We start from the raw sequence: 17388 nt of genomic DNA, 5'->3' as shown, positions 1-17388 counted from the left end.
CTTTCGACATCAACTGATATATAAATATATATATATATATATATATATATATACATATATATATATTTATATATATATATATATATATATATATATATATATATATATATATATATATATATATATATATATATATAATGGATGATTCTAAATTAAGTGGTTCGGAAAATGTCCCAGCTAGTCCTTGAATCACTTCAGAAAGAACCTGGTAACCACTATTTTTTTCCATGGTTAGTTTAGGTGGAAGATTCTAATTGAGTTATAGTTTTCTGGAAAAAACTATGATTTGATTTTATGAGTGACAGTTGCTGTTGGAGGATGTTATTTTGGAAAGCTTGTTTAGCTTCCAATAAACATTGGCAACTATAATCCGTTAAAAGGTTAATTATTTTTATTAATTCAACAAAATGATCAGCATACAAATTAGCTGCTTCAAACAATGTTCCCCCACGTGTTAAAAAGGGTTGCGGTGGCAGTGGAACAGCAGGAAGCATATCTCTGTAACGTTGTATTCTTACAAGTTATTTCAGGAATACCTTTTTGACGCTCGCTATTAAACTGTTAACTAGTTGAAATTTTTTTTCTTACTTCCTCCGCAACTCTATTTATTCCATGCGCTAAACAAGTGACATGTATTCAGTTTGGGTAAAATATTTTTAAATTTTGTCCTGCTTTCACCATATATGGTGCGGCATCAGATAAAATAAGCAATCATTAGGCACAGCAACAGGAAGAAAAAAGTTTGTTATTGCTTCTTGTTGAAACCGTGATATTGTTAAAGCGTTGGTTTTTTCCACTTGCTTATAGGAAATTAAATACGATTTTGGAAAGGTTTCATCGCCAAGTACACCAATTAATAAGTGCACAATGTATCTTCCTGACAAGTCAGTGGTCTCGTCCACACATATGTAAAAGTAATTATTACCTATTTTGGCTTTTATGTTGTTAACTGAGGAGTATAACAAGTTGATATTATTTCTCTTTAGAGTTCGTTCACTCAGAATGTTTTTTTTGCAATATTTTTTTTTAAAGAACTAAGGTTTTCATTAGATAATTTTGAAAGCGGTATATTAGAAGATACTAATGCACGACACAAGTCTTCGTTAAAAGTTTCTTGTTCGGTTTATTTTTTGGAACTTGACTGAACGCACTTGGACACTGAAGTTTGATATTTTTCACCGGATGGGGTTTTTACTTTTTAAGCGAAATGTTTCGAGGTTCTGACATGCTGATCTATTTGAAATTTTTTTTTCAGATGAAATCTAAAAAAGAATATAAATATTCTATAGTTGTACCCATTTTTAAAATTTAAGATTATAGAAATAAATTAAAAATGAACCGTTTTTGCATAACAATTAAAATATTTAAATTAAATCAAATAAAAATAGGTGTAGTAATCTTGAAAATGTCAAAAAATGACTGTGCAAGAAGGAAGAACCCCTAGATATTTGCAAGAGGCTCTTGGTCTTTTCTGTTTACATTTAAAGAAAAACTACTGTGAGGATAAATTAAAAGCACTAAATTAATTAAGTCGAATATATTTTTGTTTTTAGCAAAATTAAAGCAAACTATGTTATTGTTAGAAAAAAATGTTAGCCACCTTTCAGTAGACTATTGAATGATTTGAATTTTAAATAGGTATTCTATTTTTTATCGCAAGGAATTTAAAAAAAAATGCTCGAAAAAAGAAAAAATGCATTGATTTATTGCGAACTAGCATTGTGTCGGTACTTTTCTTAAACATAATCTCCAATTTTAAAATCTTTGTTTGTACCACCGTGTAAATTTTTAAAATAAAATAAAAAATAATCCGTATGTACTTACGGTTTTGCCACAACATGAGCAATAAACTTTATCCATATCCATAGATAGCTCTTTGTAAGGTTTTATCCAAGTTGAAACATTGCTTATTTTCGGTATTTTCAAAGCACAATAATTATTCACAATTAGAAATACACGTTGTTTACGGCTCCAATTTTACAACAAAAGTGAAACCAAGTGAAACTGACCGTCAAAATAAAAATTTTTACCTAGAGACATAAACTGGCAAATACAAACCATTAATTCCAGGACAAAACTATATGCCGCTGTCTTTTATTAGTTACTATACTAAGAATTTGAATACCAAGTGATTAAATAAAAATTAAATATTTGCATTTTCATGCTATCTGTAAGTTTGAATATAAAAATGTATAGTTAACACCAAATTTTTAAATTATATGCAATTTATGCTCACTTTTATAAAAATATGTAAAATTTTACATTTTTGAATTTTTTATGCATTATATGCAAAATATGCAATGTGCATATTTGCCTAAGTCTAATCATTAATAAACTCAAAAATATTCTAAAACCTTAGAAATTGTTTATTAGTATCTTTATATTCTGTGTATTTATTATTTCTATTTTATTGAAAGTGGATGTTTTATTGCTATTTTGTAAACTTTTCAAACTATTCAATAATGACTGAAAAATTAATCGAGAAACTAATCTACGTTACTTATAAGATTTTTTATGAATACCTACTATTAATTTATTCTCTGAAGTACGGGCCAATATTTTGTTTACATATTTGTATACTAACCTATCAAACGTTATTCCTGAATATTTTTTATCAACATTGCTACTGCTACTGTAACTACGTTGAGAACAAGAAACTATTAATATGCACTATGGCAATACAATATTACAGTTCCTATAAAAGTATTTAAACAAAAAATATTCTAAAAATAACAAACGTAAACAATCATACACGATCTGACACAAAGATCATAACAATATGGCCAAAGTGATGTCGTTTTTAGTCATGTGATGCCCTCTGAATAACTCGATGCTCATAGTATTAAAAGCCACGTGATCATGTTTGCTCCAGGATTAGATGGTATACACTATAGTATGTTGTATAATTTACCCATACATAAGAAATTTCAACTACTAAATGTAATAAACAATATCTGGATGAGTATGGATATACCACGTGCATGGAAAGAGTACATTATAGTTCCAATTCTTAAGCCACACAAATCACCAAACTGTCCGGATTTGTATAGAGGTATTTCTCTATCATCATGTGTGTTAAAAACAATGGAAAGAATGATTAAATGTAGACTAGAATTCTGGTTAGAAAAAAATTCTAAAACACAATTCGGCTTTAGAAAATCATGTTCTACGATGGAAAATTTAACGCACTTAATACTGGATATATATAACTCATTTTCCGTCAACAAGTCGGTATTTGCTACATTCATAGACATAGAAAATGCATATGACAATGTGAACCTACAACTTCTATACCACAAAATAAAAGAAATCGGACTGCCAGATATACTCTGCTGGAAACTTTACATCAATAGAACTCTTTATCTTCAAATTAATAACAAACTAATAGGACCGAGAGTTTCAAACATCGGGTTACCTCAAGGGAGCATCTTAAGTCCAATATTATACACTATTTACACAGCTCATATAGGTCAAAGCATAATTACTAGTAAACAAGGTAAAATATTACAATTCGCAGATGATATATGCATATATGTAGATCAATTGGAAATAGAACAAGGCAGTAGAAAAATAAATACAGTATTTAAACATCTACAAGAAGACCTAAATCAAATAGCATTAAACATATCAACCAAAAAAACACAGGCTTGCATATTCTCCCGAAAACGAAACATTCCAGAAGTAGTGGAGTTGCAAAATGTCTCGTTTAAAGTTCAACCTAAAGTTAAATATTTGGGTATTATACTGGATAGGAAAATGATTTGAAAAGATCATATTGAGTACATCGTAGCAAGAGCTGACAAAGGGTACAATGCGTTACGAGCAGTAAACTATACAACCTGGGGAGCAGATCCCAACATAGCATTACTAATGTATAGATCCTACATAAGATCAATATTAGATTACGGATGTTACTTTTACAATCAAGCCGCCAAAACCCATCTTCAAAAAATAGACATCCTTTCAAATAAATGCCTCATATTATGTATAGGAGCTTTGATGAGTACTCCAATATCAAACCTAAGCGTAGAATGTAATGAACCACCACTATGGTTAAGAAGGAAAACTATGTGTGAAAAATTTATAACTAAAATAATAACTAAAGAGAGCATAATATGTAACAACTGCCACAAACTTTATATAAATGACCTAACCACTGAATACTGGAAAAAAAAGCCAACATTACTACTTGCCGAAAGTTACAATAGAATTAGACAATTTAAAAATAAACTATACACATCAACTCTGCCATCCATGTTTCAGATAAATCTAAACAATATACCAAACATACAACCAACCTACATGAGAGATTACTCGAAATTTCCAGTTTACTTAAGGAATGCCATGCTTAATGTGGATATAGAAACTTTATTTCCGGAACATTACCAAATATATACCGATGCCTCAAAAATGAATTCGAGAGTGGCCGCTGCCGTGTGGGACCCTAGGACAAGGTATAAAGAGGGTATACGACTTAATGAAAATTTTACAACATTTTCAGCAGAACTTATTGCAATACTGAGAGCAATACAGTATATAAGCAGTATAAACAATAACGAAGAGAAATTTCTAATCCTTACAGACAGCAAAAGTGCTTTACTTAAACTGGAAAGTTTGAAGGACATATCAAACTACATATATATTGACATTATTAAAGTCATTACATTGACATTGTCATTGACATTATATATCGCACTTAAGTCTAAGGGCAAACAAATATCATTTTGTTGGGTAAAAGCTCACTCTAATCTTAAACACAATGATATAGTAGATATTTTAGCTAAGAAGGCCACCGAACAAGAAAATGAAAGTGAATATAAATTAACATTAAATGATGTTTACGCTAATATTACTAGCAATAAAACCAAAACCTGGCAACAATGGTATAACAACTCAACTAAAGGGCTATTCTACAAAAACATACAATTAAATATTCCAGCAAAATCATGGTTTAATCATTACCACGGCGAAAAAATCGTTGTTTCATACATATGCAGACTTAGATTTGGACACTGCCTAGTTCCAGAACACAAATTTAAAATAGGCCTTAGTGATAGTAATCTTTGTGAATGTGGCGAGTTAGGATCTGCAGAACACATGATACTAAACTGTAGACTAAAGATAATAGAAATAAATCAATTCATGAATCAAGTATATAGAGAAACCAATATTACAACACCTTTTAACCTAAAAACAATATTATCTAGTTTAGACGAACGTGTATATGAGATCCTAATTAAACATATACTTAATATAAAATTAAAATTGTGAACTATTAATACCTGTGTTTATCCCATTTGTCTACCTATCTTTCCGTGGTCTAGTCTTGTGTGTGTGCATTGCTCTGAAAGACCCCTGAGCAGAAGTACTCCTTCGACATTCCGTTGACATTCCTTATAATGTAATTAAAAAAAAAGGAGGAAAAAAAAAATAATAATAATATAAAACATACAATAAAGAATAATGTTGAATAATACTAGAATATATTTTATGATATAGATATATCTATATAAATGTGTAATATTGTATGATTGTAGCTGAAGATTAAATTATCCATTTATTGTTATAGAATCTAGGTATATCTTTAAAATAAAAAATCTTATTTGAATAGTAATATTATGTGACATAAATATCTGTAGAGCAAAAATAAGTTCGGCTAATGGATTAAGTCCACAGTCAGGAAATTCGACGACACACACACACACACATGTTTGCGATAACCGTAGATAGTGGTGTTGAGTATCAGTGTTCGGTGTAGAAGGAGTACCGTTTATAGTTTTACATCTTGGGTATTTATTAGATTTGAGCGGTGTTAATAGTGAGTAATATTATTTGATTTCAGTGATTTGTACTTTGTTTTATAAGGAATAAAATGATTCATTTAGATTTTGTTTGTCTTCGAAAACAAACTTACAAACAATGTATGTGCATGTCAGTAATATCGCCAAGTCCAGTGGATGGTAATAGTGCCTTGACGTTATTACCGAACATAGTACTATATTAAGGTCATAATCATATTCAATGGACATGGACAATGCAAAATGGACATTTAAATTCGTCAGTCGCGTCAAGCGTTGTTTCTAAGAGAACGGTTTGTTCTACAGAAAAAGATGCTAATAAACATTTTTGTACAAAATTTTTGTATAGATTCTTGGTAAATCGATTATTTCTGTTTTCCCCTCTACGACGCATTTTCATCTCTGATTACTGTAGTAATGCCGCAATTGAAGGAATGTGCAATGCGAGTTGAACATAATTTTTGATATGCCGATGATACAGCTATCAGAGCAGACAACATAGAAAAATTACAGGATAAATTAAATAATACTCATACAGTTGGAGACAAATATTGTCTTAACCTTAACATCACAAAAATTAAACTAATGATAATCAGTAGACAATCCCATATGCTAGCACAATTGAAAATAAACAACCAACTTATAGACAAAACTGAGAAATTTAGATATCTTGGAGGTACCTTTAGCAGTAAATGGGACTGCGACGAAGAAGTGAAGTTACGAGTAGCAATAGCTAGAAATACTTTTAACAAATTCAATAACTCCCTTTGTCAGCGCGAAACTCCTTTTTGTCTTTGTATTCGCATCCTAAAATGCTACATATGGCCAATAATAATGTAAGGTAGCAGAACCTGTACGATAAATGTACGATATTAAAGCGTTAGAATTGTGGTGTCTCTAAAGATTGCTTAAAATTTCATGAGTCGACCATATTACAAATAAAGAGGTGTTAAAAAAACCTTAATACCCAAAGAAAGAGAGAAAGAGAGAGAGAGAGAATACCAAAAAAAAATAACTAGACAGAACATCATTAAACAGCGAAAGGTCTCATATCTAGGCCATATTTTAAGAGGCGATAAATATAATCTTTATAATAATATAATGTACGCGGTTCGGGTAACGGTTGGGATACGGATGATGAATTTAACCGTAAAAGAAAGGATAAGAATGAACTCTGTGTACGACATAAAATACATAAAAATACTCACTCAGAAAAAGCCCTAGAAAAGGCTGATACAGAAGATACGATGATAAAAATGATGCGAGAACTGATGCACAAAAATGAGGAAATGATGGGTGAGCTAAAACAAAATGAGAAAAGAACAAAGATAAACGCATACTCAATTAATAGAGATAAATAACGAAAATGCAGATATAAAAAAAGAAATAGAACACCTTCATAATAAAATTGATGCAAATAGAGAAATCAAGTAAAGAGAAAAACGTTATAATATCTAGCTTAAATATGGAAACAAATGATGACAAAAAACTGAAGGAGTCAATAGAAAACTTTATAGTAAAGAAATTAGAATTACCTATCCAATTGAGAAGTGCTGGTAAGATGGGAGAAAAAGTTTGCGTAATAGAATGAGATAATAATATGCGTAATAAAATAAATATTCTGAAAAATAAAAGCAAGTTAAAACAATGCAAAGATCGTATGTTTATTAATTACAGAAAAAGAAAAGACTGTATAAAAAAATAGCAAAAATAGCGAAAGAAGAAAGAAATACCGGAAATGATATTAAAATCGGGTACAAGAAACTGATCATAAATGAGAAAACATTGATATTGAATGAACAACATAATAAATTATGCGAAGATAGCCATAAAGAAAAAAACTAACAGTTTGTAAAACGCTGTCCGATTAAGGGAAATGAACACGGCTATGATAAACGGACTAGAGACTAATAATTCTGAAAAAACAAAAAATGGACGGGAAAACCAAAGGAAAGAAAACATAAATATAGATAAGAATATGCCTCTTAAAGGAAAAGCGGATATCCCCAGATGAGCAGAGTAAAAACCAAATCGATGACGTATTAATAGAAAATAAAAATGCCAGAGCTAAGAGATTGCAGAAGTTATAGGGGTGCAGATGCCAGTATTGATCATATATTGGTAATAGCCAAACTTAAACACAAGATCTTCCTGTAAAACTAAATGTTTCAAAAGATGTTAAATGTCTTAAATGACCTAAATGACTTTAAATGACTTTAAAATATTAGAGGAAGACAACTTAATGTCTGATACATTGGAAGAACAATGGAGTAAAATCAAAACATCAATGACAGAAGGAGCTAATGTTTGCTTAGGTAATACAGGAGCGAAGAGAGAAGAGGACTGGTTCAACAAGGTATGTAAAAGAGCAATAATGCTAAGAAATATGGCAAGGTTGGAAAAAGACAATAATAGAACACAAGCAACAATTACAGAACATGAAATGAAAAGGAAGGTACCTAGATTAATCTGCAGGCATAAAAAGAGAGAATATTTGGAAAGAAAATTAAAAACAATAGAGGAGAATTACGTAAGCAAAGAAAAAAAAATTATATCAAGTACTGGAAAAAAACATATAAACAAATAACACGCAAACAATTTTTTGTAGGAATAAAGAAGGACTGCTCCTTGGAAAGCTACTGAGACGTCCACCAACAAATTCATAGAGGTCTGCATTAGTTGTTTTAATTCAAAGTAACACAACATAAAATTAATAAGCATAAACTATATATATATATATATATATATATATATATATATATATATATATATATATATATATATATATATATACGAAGTAACAAGAAGTCCAAAGACCTCCCTCTGATAGTAAATTATGTGAACCGCAAATTCAAAGCCTCTTACTAAAGACTTTTAACGACGCTAGAAGTATCCTTTTACTTCGACATGCATCTACGTTTCACCTTTGAAAATTACTATCTTTTTCGCTCTTTACGTAGAGAAAGACGTTTAAATAAAAGTAAAAGATTGCATTTCATTTCAATAGGAACTTCACCATTGCTCTACACGTGTTTCGAGTTATTCAACTCATCATCAGGAACACTTGTGGAAGTTCAACTGAAATGAACTAGACTGCATTTCATTTCAGTTGAACTTCCACAAGTGTTCCTGATGATGAGTTGAATAACTCGAAACACGTGTAGAGCAATGGTGGAGTTCCTATTGAAATGAAATGCAATCTTTTACTTTCATATATATATATATATATATATATATATATATATATATATATATATATATATATATATATAGCCATATATATATATATATAATATATACATACATATATATATAACCAATAGCCCTTTTATTAACTCCAACCCATCCAAAACAGTTATATATTTGTTCCAAACGAGTCACAAGTACTTCTTTTTTCTTTTTTCTTATTCTTATATATATATATATATATATATATATATATATATATATATATATATATATATATAAGAGAGAATATTTGGAAAGAAAATTAAAAGCAATAAAGGAGCATTACATTAGCAAAAAAATAAAAAAAATTTATCAAGAAGTGAAAAGAAACACCACGCAAACAATTTGTTGTAGGAATAAAGAAGGACTGCTTCTTGGAAATCTTCTTCAAGTGCCATCTCCGCGGCGAACGTCGGTAATCACCATAGCTATTCGGACTTTTGAGACGGCTGCTCTGAAAAGTTCATTTGATGTACATCCGTACCACTCTCTCAGGTTGCGCAGCCATGACATTCTATGCCTCCCTATGCTTCTCTTTCCTTGGATCTTTACCTGCATAATCAGTTGGAGCAAGGTGTATTTCTCTCCACGTGTAATATGTCCGAGATATTCCAATTTTCTAGTTTTAAGTATATTTAAAATTTCTATTTCTTTATTCATGCTTCTCAGAACCTCTTTGTTTGTGACGTGTTCTCTCCACGATATTTTCAGAATTGTTCTATACACCCACAGCTCGAATGATTCCAGTATTTTCATTGATGACGCATAACTAAACTAAACTACTATAGCTTATATTACTTGTACATTTTATATTGTTAACAAATAAATAAAGATTATATTTCGTTGATATGGTGCATTAATTGTCTCGTGAAATAGTCTTGTCGAATATCATTCGAGAAAAAATTATTTACCGGCAAAATTTTATTTTGGTTTTATTCAAGTTTGTTGCCTTTTGGTAATTTTCGCTTATGAAATTTTAACAAAATCACTCGACTTACGTCTCGTGATTTAACAGTCAACATTTAATTCTCGAAAATTGCCTGGCAACAAACTTTCATACCAGTCGAAAATATTGCTGGCAAAATTGTCTCTTTTATGATATTATATACTATTATCATTGAACAGCTCAGTCATTTGAGATTTTTAGATGACATGGTCTTATAGCCGATCGTATGGATAATGCAATAATAATGTTTGAAAAATTATATCACGCTTCCTTGGAGGTCAGACTAAGGAATACTATGAACAAGACGTAAATAATGACTAATCTGGTGCTAAATCGAAATATTGCTGTTGATGGAAGAAATATTGTGCAGACTACATCGTATAAGTACCTAAGACATGAAATTCGGTTGGGCAGAGATAACCAGACATGTGAGCTCTGACGTCGCATAGGATTAGCCTGGGCAGCGTTTGGTAAATTAAACTATGTATTTAAATAGGACTTACCCAGATCCCTCAGAAGGAAAATCTTTGACCAATATGTGTTACCTGTACTTACTTAGGGAGCGGAAACATTAACGCTCACAAAAAAGGTAGTTAATAAGATACGCGTGACTCAGATGGCTATGGAGTGCCGTTTCTCTGAAAGACCGAATCCCAAACGAAGAAATACGTCGTAAAACAAAAACAAGAGACGCTATCGAAAAAATCGCGTCGTTAAAATGGAATTCGGCAGGACACTTCGCAAGATGATCAGATAACCGATGAACCAAACGTATTTTAGAGTGTAGACCAAGGCAAGAACCAATACGGAGCAGAGGACGCCCACCAACTAGATGAACTGACGACCTGAAGCGTATTAGCAATAACTGGTTGCACAAGAGAGAGACAGATGGAAAGAGCTGCGGGAGATCTATGTCCAGCAGTGGGCGCATACAGGTTAATGATGATAATAATGATCGCTGAACAATGCATTGTTGAGCGATCATCGTTCGGTGGTCTTCGTAAATGTCGTTCCTGTGAAAACTGGTCATAAGTTATTTAGGTAAATAAATTACTACAGCTTAAACCACACAATTACTCTCATTAATAACATCCATGACTACTTAGGTAAGTGTATTAAAGAAAATACAAATACTTACTTGAATAGGTTAAGCTCCAATGAAATACAGAGTTTTCAACTTTGCATTGTTTTCCAGTAGTATACTTCACTTTGATAACATTTCGGTGATGTCGGGATAATACCACATAACTATCTTCTGTATCGGGGCTAAAATATTTTTAAAGCAAACAAATAAAAATATTTATAAATTAAAAAAATAACAATAAGAACAACAATAATAATAAAAAACGTGGGTCTAAACGAATATACCTTGCGAGCAAAAAAATTAACTCAAAAGTAACAAAATATATTTTTTTTTGACTACGGTGTTTAGCAAGTGTCTATCCACATGTATGTAAAATTAGAAGTAAAATATTGTAAACAGAGGTAATTTTTATTGCAATTACACCAATATTTATTAAGTTATTAACGACAGAATTATAACAAACATAACTTAATATTGAATGTAAGAAGTCTTAAGTCTTCTTTTAACTGTCCACAGAGTGGCGGTGACACCTCGTACATTCTTTAATGATTGTTTAAGCTTAACTCTTGTCGCGTGTCGATTCTGCAAGGCACTGAGGACAATGAATCAATCTTCTCTCTCTTTCGTTACCCGTCGCCGACCCAAACCTGGTCATCGACTGGAGCTACCGGTCTCCTGGTATCAACAGTAAGCACTTGAGACAGCAGACTATGTAATAGCATATCTAATTGTAAAATGTCCACTTACTGCACTTCGAAGTGTACACACACATCAACGTTTAAAAAGCTACTGAGACGTCCACCGGCAAATCCAAAGATGACTAAATTTCGTAAAACATACTAGTTACAATATTTGCTGCATGTGCTGTCATTATTTTGATTGACGGGTGGAACGGACGATATTTTTTTTATTAGAGGTCTCTTTGTCGAAGGTAATCTAATGCCATCATCTCTATAATTAAGACAATTTGGCCTTTTTTCAGTTTCTATGACCTTTTGAATAATTCTTGGTTTATGGAAGCGGATGGAGGCTATGGTTCTGGAGTTTTAAACATCAATTGCCAGTCTTATTTTGTATTCTACAATTTGTTTGGCTTATATAGGATCGAGGGTAGTCTGCACAATGAATTTCACAAACTTCGTGTTGTTTATTTAGAATGTCTTCATTTATTAGACAAGAGATGAAAGCTTCTGTTAGGGGTAAATATTGTCTTTATTCCTCTTGATTTAGGATTTTTTTAGATTTTGTCAGTGACACGTTTGATGTCAGGAAAAAGAAAAGCTTTCTTATGATGAGGGTCTGAGTCTTTGAATTGAGATTGAGTGAGATATTGATGTCTGTGGATACTCCTATTGATGTAATGTTCGCGGTAACAGTTTTGGATGAGGGCTTGTATTAAACTAGAGAGCTCAGCGGATCCACTTGCATCATCGCAAAGGCGTATTGATCTGGAGGCAAGGATATTAATGACTAAATTAATTTGTGAAGGTAAATGATAAGAGTTGGAATGCAAGTAACGATTTATATGGGTAGATTTTTAATAGAGTGATGAAAACCTTCGGATTGGTTTTTCTTTTTAATAACGTTGAGAAACGGTAGGGATGTATCAGTTTCTACCTCCATCGTGAACTGAATAGCAGGATGTATACCACGCAGATGGTTTTGACAAGACACCAAAGCATCCCTGCCATAGGGCGAAATGACAAATGTATCGTCAACATATCGTAGCCAACATGTGAGTTTAATCATTCATGTGAATAGTGCTCGGGTCTCGTAGTCTTCCATAAAGATATTGGCTATTACTGGAGATAGTGGGGAGCCCATTGGGACACCATTTATTTGTCTGTAGAATTGATTTTGAAAGATATAATAGGTGTTGGTTATATAATGTTTACTGAGAGATAAGTAGTCTTTCGGAATACTGTGTTTAGTTTTTAGAATGTTTAGAGTTTCGTCTATAGAAGTGTTTGTAAAGAGTGACACGATATCGAAACTTACTAGAATGTCTGACGGTGAGATAGAGTATTGTTGAAGAAGTTCAATAAAATGAAAAGAATTTTTGACGAAATATCGTCGGGTTAGTGCTTATTTGTTCCATACCACATTTTCTACTTTTTCGGGTTAGAAGTTGTAATGAAACATTGCCAACATAATAATGTATGTAACTTGGCCCTGATAACTCTAACAGCCAAGACTGTTCTGTAATACCTTTGTAACTTTGTGCCATATTATTATTTTATGGGTTATTTCAGTGCTTAAGTGTTCCATATGCAAAGGCCAATAGGAAGCCAGTATTTCACATGCGCATTCGATGCCTCGGTGCTTGTTTGTGCCATGCCAGTGTTATATGCAGTGAGTTGAGGTTAACGTGTCTTACTTCTTGTATGGTGGCGACTGGATGTGATAAATAAAAGTATAAAACGGATAACATAAAATAAAAGTATAACAGTGATTCAAGTTCAACTTCTTTTGATGGAAACAGACAAAATACAGAGAGTTCTACAAAAATGGTATCAGAATGTGCCGAAAAATGTACAGAAGAAAGCTCAGCAGAAAATAACATGGAAAATCCAGATGTCCAAGCAAGCAACAAGAAGACTTCTAAAAAAACAAGAAAGCGATTGAGAAATCCTGAAAACTGGACTAGAAATGTGAAAAAAGTTCAGCGAGAACATGTGCTTCAATATAAGCACGAAAAAGAAGTTGACCATACTCCAAGGCAATGTCAATCCAAGTGTTTGAAAACTTGTACCTATCAATGGATAGGAAGTTATATTTAAAAACTTTTGGCAACTAAGTGATAGCCAAAAAGACGCATTTTATTCAAAATTTGTAAAAAAAATTCACCTAAACAAAGGTATGTGAAAACAGAAAATATTTCGGACTGCCAGAAACAAAATTCGTTTCAATATTACCTTGAGGTTTTAAATAAGCAAATTAGAGTATGTAGGGAATTTTTTTTAACTACTTTAAACATTAGTAAACAGATAATTTATTATTTCTTTAAAAAACACTAAAAGGATAACTCAGGGATTGCTCGGACTCCTTTGAAAGGAAAATACGTAAAGAAAATCTTACCATTGGAAGCTGTAGATGGGGTACGAAAACATATTGAGCCATTCCCCCATATAGAGATTCATTACTGTCGATCAGATCGTGTTAGATTGTATTTAGATCCGTGTCTCTCTATTGAAAAAATGTATCGACTATACCTAGAAAGTGACTTCAGTAATTTTCCTGTTAAATCACATAAGTATAGAGAAATTTTTACGAGAGAATATAATTTGGTTTTTTTCTACCAAAAAAGGATAGATGTGATATCTGCGAGAAATACAAATTAATTGAAAATAAAACTAAAGAAAATAAAAAACAATATGTTTTTCACATAAAAAATAAAATCGAAGGAAAAATAGAAAGAGACTTTGATAGAAACGCCTACAAATTTGACCAGTCTACTGCTGTTTTATGCTTTGATATGCAAAATGTTTTTGCTCTACCAAAAGCTGAAGTGTCAAATTTTTTTTAGAAAAAAAAGTTTTCAGTATATAATTTAACTGTTCACTGCTCCACAGGTAAAATTACCTAGTGTGCTCTATTGCATGAAGCCATTTCAGGCCGTAATGGTAATCACATTGCCAGTGCTCTTATAAAACTATTAAACACAATTTCAGAAACAAATCCTAATGTAAATAAAATTATAGTATGGTCGGATTCTTGTGACCCAAAAACCGCAATTCACACATGGCCTTAGCTATAAAGTATTTCTTACATATCAATAATCGCATTAATACAGTTGAACAAAAATTTTCAGAGCCCGGACATAGTTTAATTCAAGAAAGCGACTCTGTTCACACTAAAATAGAAAAGTATTTAAAACATAGGACAATATACAGCCCTGTTTCACTCTTAAGACACCTCGTAAATATACCCCCCCGTCAAGCACCTCTCAAGGTGCTGCAACTAAAAAAAGAAGATTTTTTAAATTTTCAAACAGTAAGCCAAACTCTAAATTTTAAAGATCTGCCTTTTACTAAAGTTAAACAAATTAACTATAAAAAAGATGACCCCTTGCATATTAGTTTTAAATGTGATTTTAATAAAAATGACAATGTTACTTTTATTAGAATTAATAAACATAAGACAGGCGGCTCTGCTAAAAAACAGGGCAAAAACGATCATAATATTATTATTAACTTTTCCATGGTAAAGGTTATTACCGAAAAACCTACAGTCGACGCTAAAAAAATAAAGCATATCGTGTTTATGTTTGCCTACATGCCTGAGTTTGACAAAATATTGTACAGAACAATATTTTCTTCACTAAATAAATGATTTTATTTCTTCCAACTGCAATTATTTGTTTCAATTACGTTATGAGTAGGTACCTACGAAGAATATTTAACTTTTATTTACTGTTTGTTTCACATACACATGTTTTAATTATTAATAAATTTTAAAAGCAAAAAGGAGTTTTCTTTTTGATGTACCCTTGTATTTTTTTAAAGTTGCAGTAATATAAGATTAGAAATAATGTAATAAACTGTGATCTAACTGTAGAATGATACATATAAGATATATAGAAACGCAAACTAAAATATTTTACTTAAAACGTTATAAAATAATTCAGTTTTGTACTTCATTGCATATGGAACAAATGTGCAAATTCCTGTACTAATTTTACTTTTTGTTCCATAAGCAAAGGTTTTTATTTTTTTTTTCAAATTTAAAAAGAGTCAGTAAAAATTTGAAGGCATAATCCAACACACCATTTTAAATATTTTTTTTAGAATTAACATCATTTTCCTGAGTTTTAAAATAAACAAGTAAATATTACCAAAATATTTAAATGTAAATATCTCAAAATGAGAATTTGGCATATGGAACAAATAAGTAATAGCCCGACGATATATAAAGCAATTTCGGCGAGAGAAATTGCGAGAGAGAAAAGCGAGAGTTTTGGCCAAGTAGTTGGCCACTGGTTGTGTAGGGCAGTTGTATGAACTGACAATGAGACGTAGAGGAATATCGGGTGTGTGAATTTTGGGAAGCTATATATTCGAGAAGTTCTGGAAGACTTTTTATGAGGACTTAGAGATTGTTTTATATCTTATGTTGTATGTTGTATGATAGGTTGTTAAATTATTAGGAATTAGTCTGTATTCTGGTGTATTAAGATTAAGATCTGATTTAAGAGTTTAATTATGTAAAAAGAAGTGTTTAGGATGACGGTGGCATTTATTTATCGGTGGAAAGAGTGACTAAATTTAGATTTGACTGAAGTTGTTTCAGGTTCTTAGTTAATTATATATATATATATATATATATATATATATATATATATATATATATATAATATAATCAACATTATCACAAAACATAAATCACTTTACAACAAACAATTTATAAGCGTGCCTATTTTTAGATAAAGAGCGACTCACTGTAGTTGTATGTAGTTAATCAAATGGGTCGGTAACATATAAGGGAGACAAATCTTATAAATAGCCAGAACCTATTAATTGTATAATATGCGATATAGTCTAAAAAATTGTACTAAATAACTACATACCAATCAATGAACTCCAATTTGCTGCCACATTTACTATCTCTCTTTCGAAATCTTGATTCTAAAATTGAATATTTATGAAAATTATACTAAAAATAGAGCTCCCATAGTTACTTACTGCATTCAAATCCAGAGAGTAATATTAAAATGAATAAAATCCATAAACTATTTAAAGTTAAAAAGAAAATTCGTTTCATTGCCAGCAAATGTAATGACATAAGCGAATATGTCAATAAATTAATGACGTCTTTAAATATTATTACGAAAAAAGCATACTTTAAACTAATATAATGACACATTTTTTTTTGAAAAACAAGTTACCGGGTTACATAATGTATAACTCATAGATAAATAATATAGTATATATACAGGGTGGTCCTTAAGTAATTGTACAAACGAAAACCGTAAATTCTACATTTTAAAATATTACGATTTAAGCCAACTTGCTTTAATAAAATGTTGATATTAAGAAAGATACAGGGTGTTAAAGTGGAAATTTAAAATTCTATTTTTCGCTATAACTTTTGCGTTTGTAAATATTTTTAGACAAAAATTTAAAATTGGATGCTTTAAAACAGGAAAAATTATAATTTTATACAAACTTTACTGTAACTGATAGAGGGCACCACATATGCCACATGTGTGGCATAGATTTGCGCTTAACTTTTTTGCTCTTAAAGTTAGCTCTAATTGTGTTAAAAAATATTAAAGATGCATTATTTTTACAAGGAAAACGTATACCTGTTGATAGCCTCAAAATTTAACCGTT

At 31.1% G+C, this 17388-nt stretch overlaps 1 protein-coding gene across 1 annotated transcript in view; it reads right to left on the bottom strand.

Moving 5' to 3' along the window:
- LOC140434877 (uncharacterized) overlaps positions 1 to 16855 on the bottom strand; it is a 309793-nt gene extending 292938 nt beyond the window's left edge. Inside the window, exons 1-3 of the mRNA XM_072523474.1 lie at positions 16738 to 16855; positions 16623 to 16680; positions 11111 to 11238 (exon numbers count right to left, since the gene is read on the bottom strand). Of these exons, the coding sequence (XP_072379575.1) occupies positions 11111 to 11238; positions 16623 to 16680; positions 16738 to 16837 (286 nt within the window). The 5' untranslated portion in view covers positions 16838 to 16855. The remainder of the gene's footprint in view (positions 1 to 11110; positions 11239 to 16622; positions 16681 to 16737) is intronic.
- Positions 16856 to 17388: the final 533 nt, after the last annotated feature.

The sequence above is a fragment of the Diabrotica undecimpunctata genome, chromosome 2, assembly GCF_040954645.1.
Source record: "Diabrotica undecimpunctata isolate CICGRU chromosome 2, icDiaUnde3, whole genome shotgun sequence".
NCBI lineage: Eukaryota > Metazoa > Arthropoda > Insecta > Coleoptera > Chrysomelidae > Diabrotica > Diabrotica undecimpunctata.
Note: the sequence above shows the minus strand (reverse complement) of the source record. Positions and strands in the feature narration are given on the sequence as shown.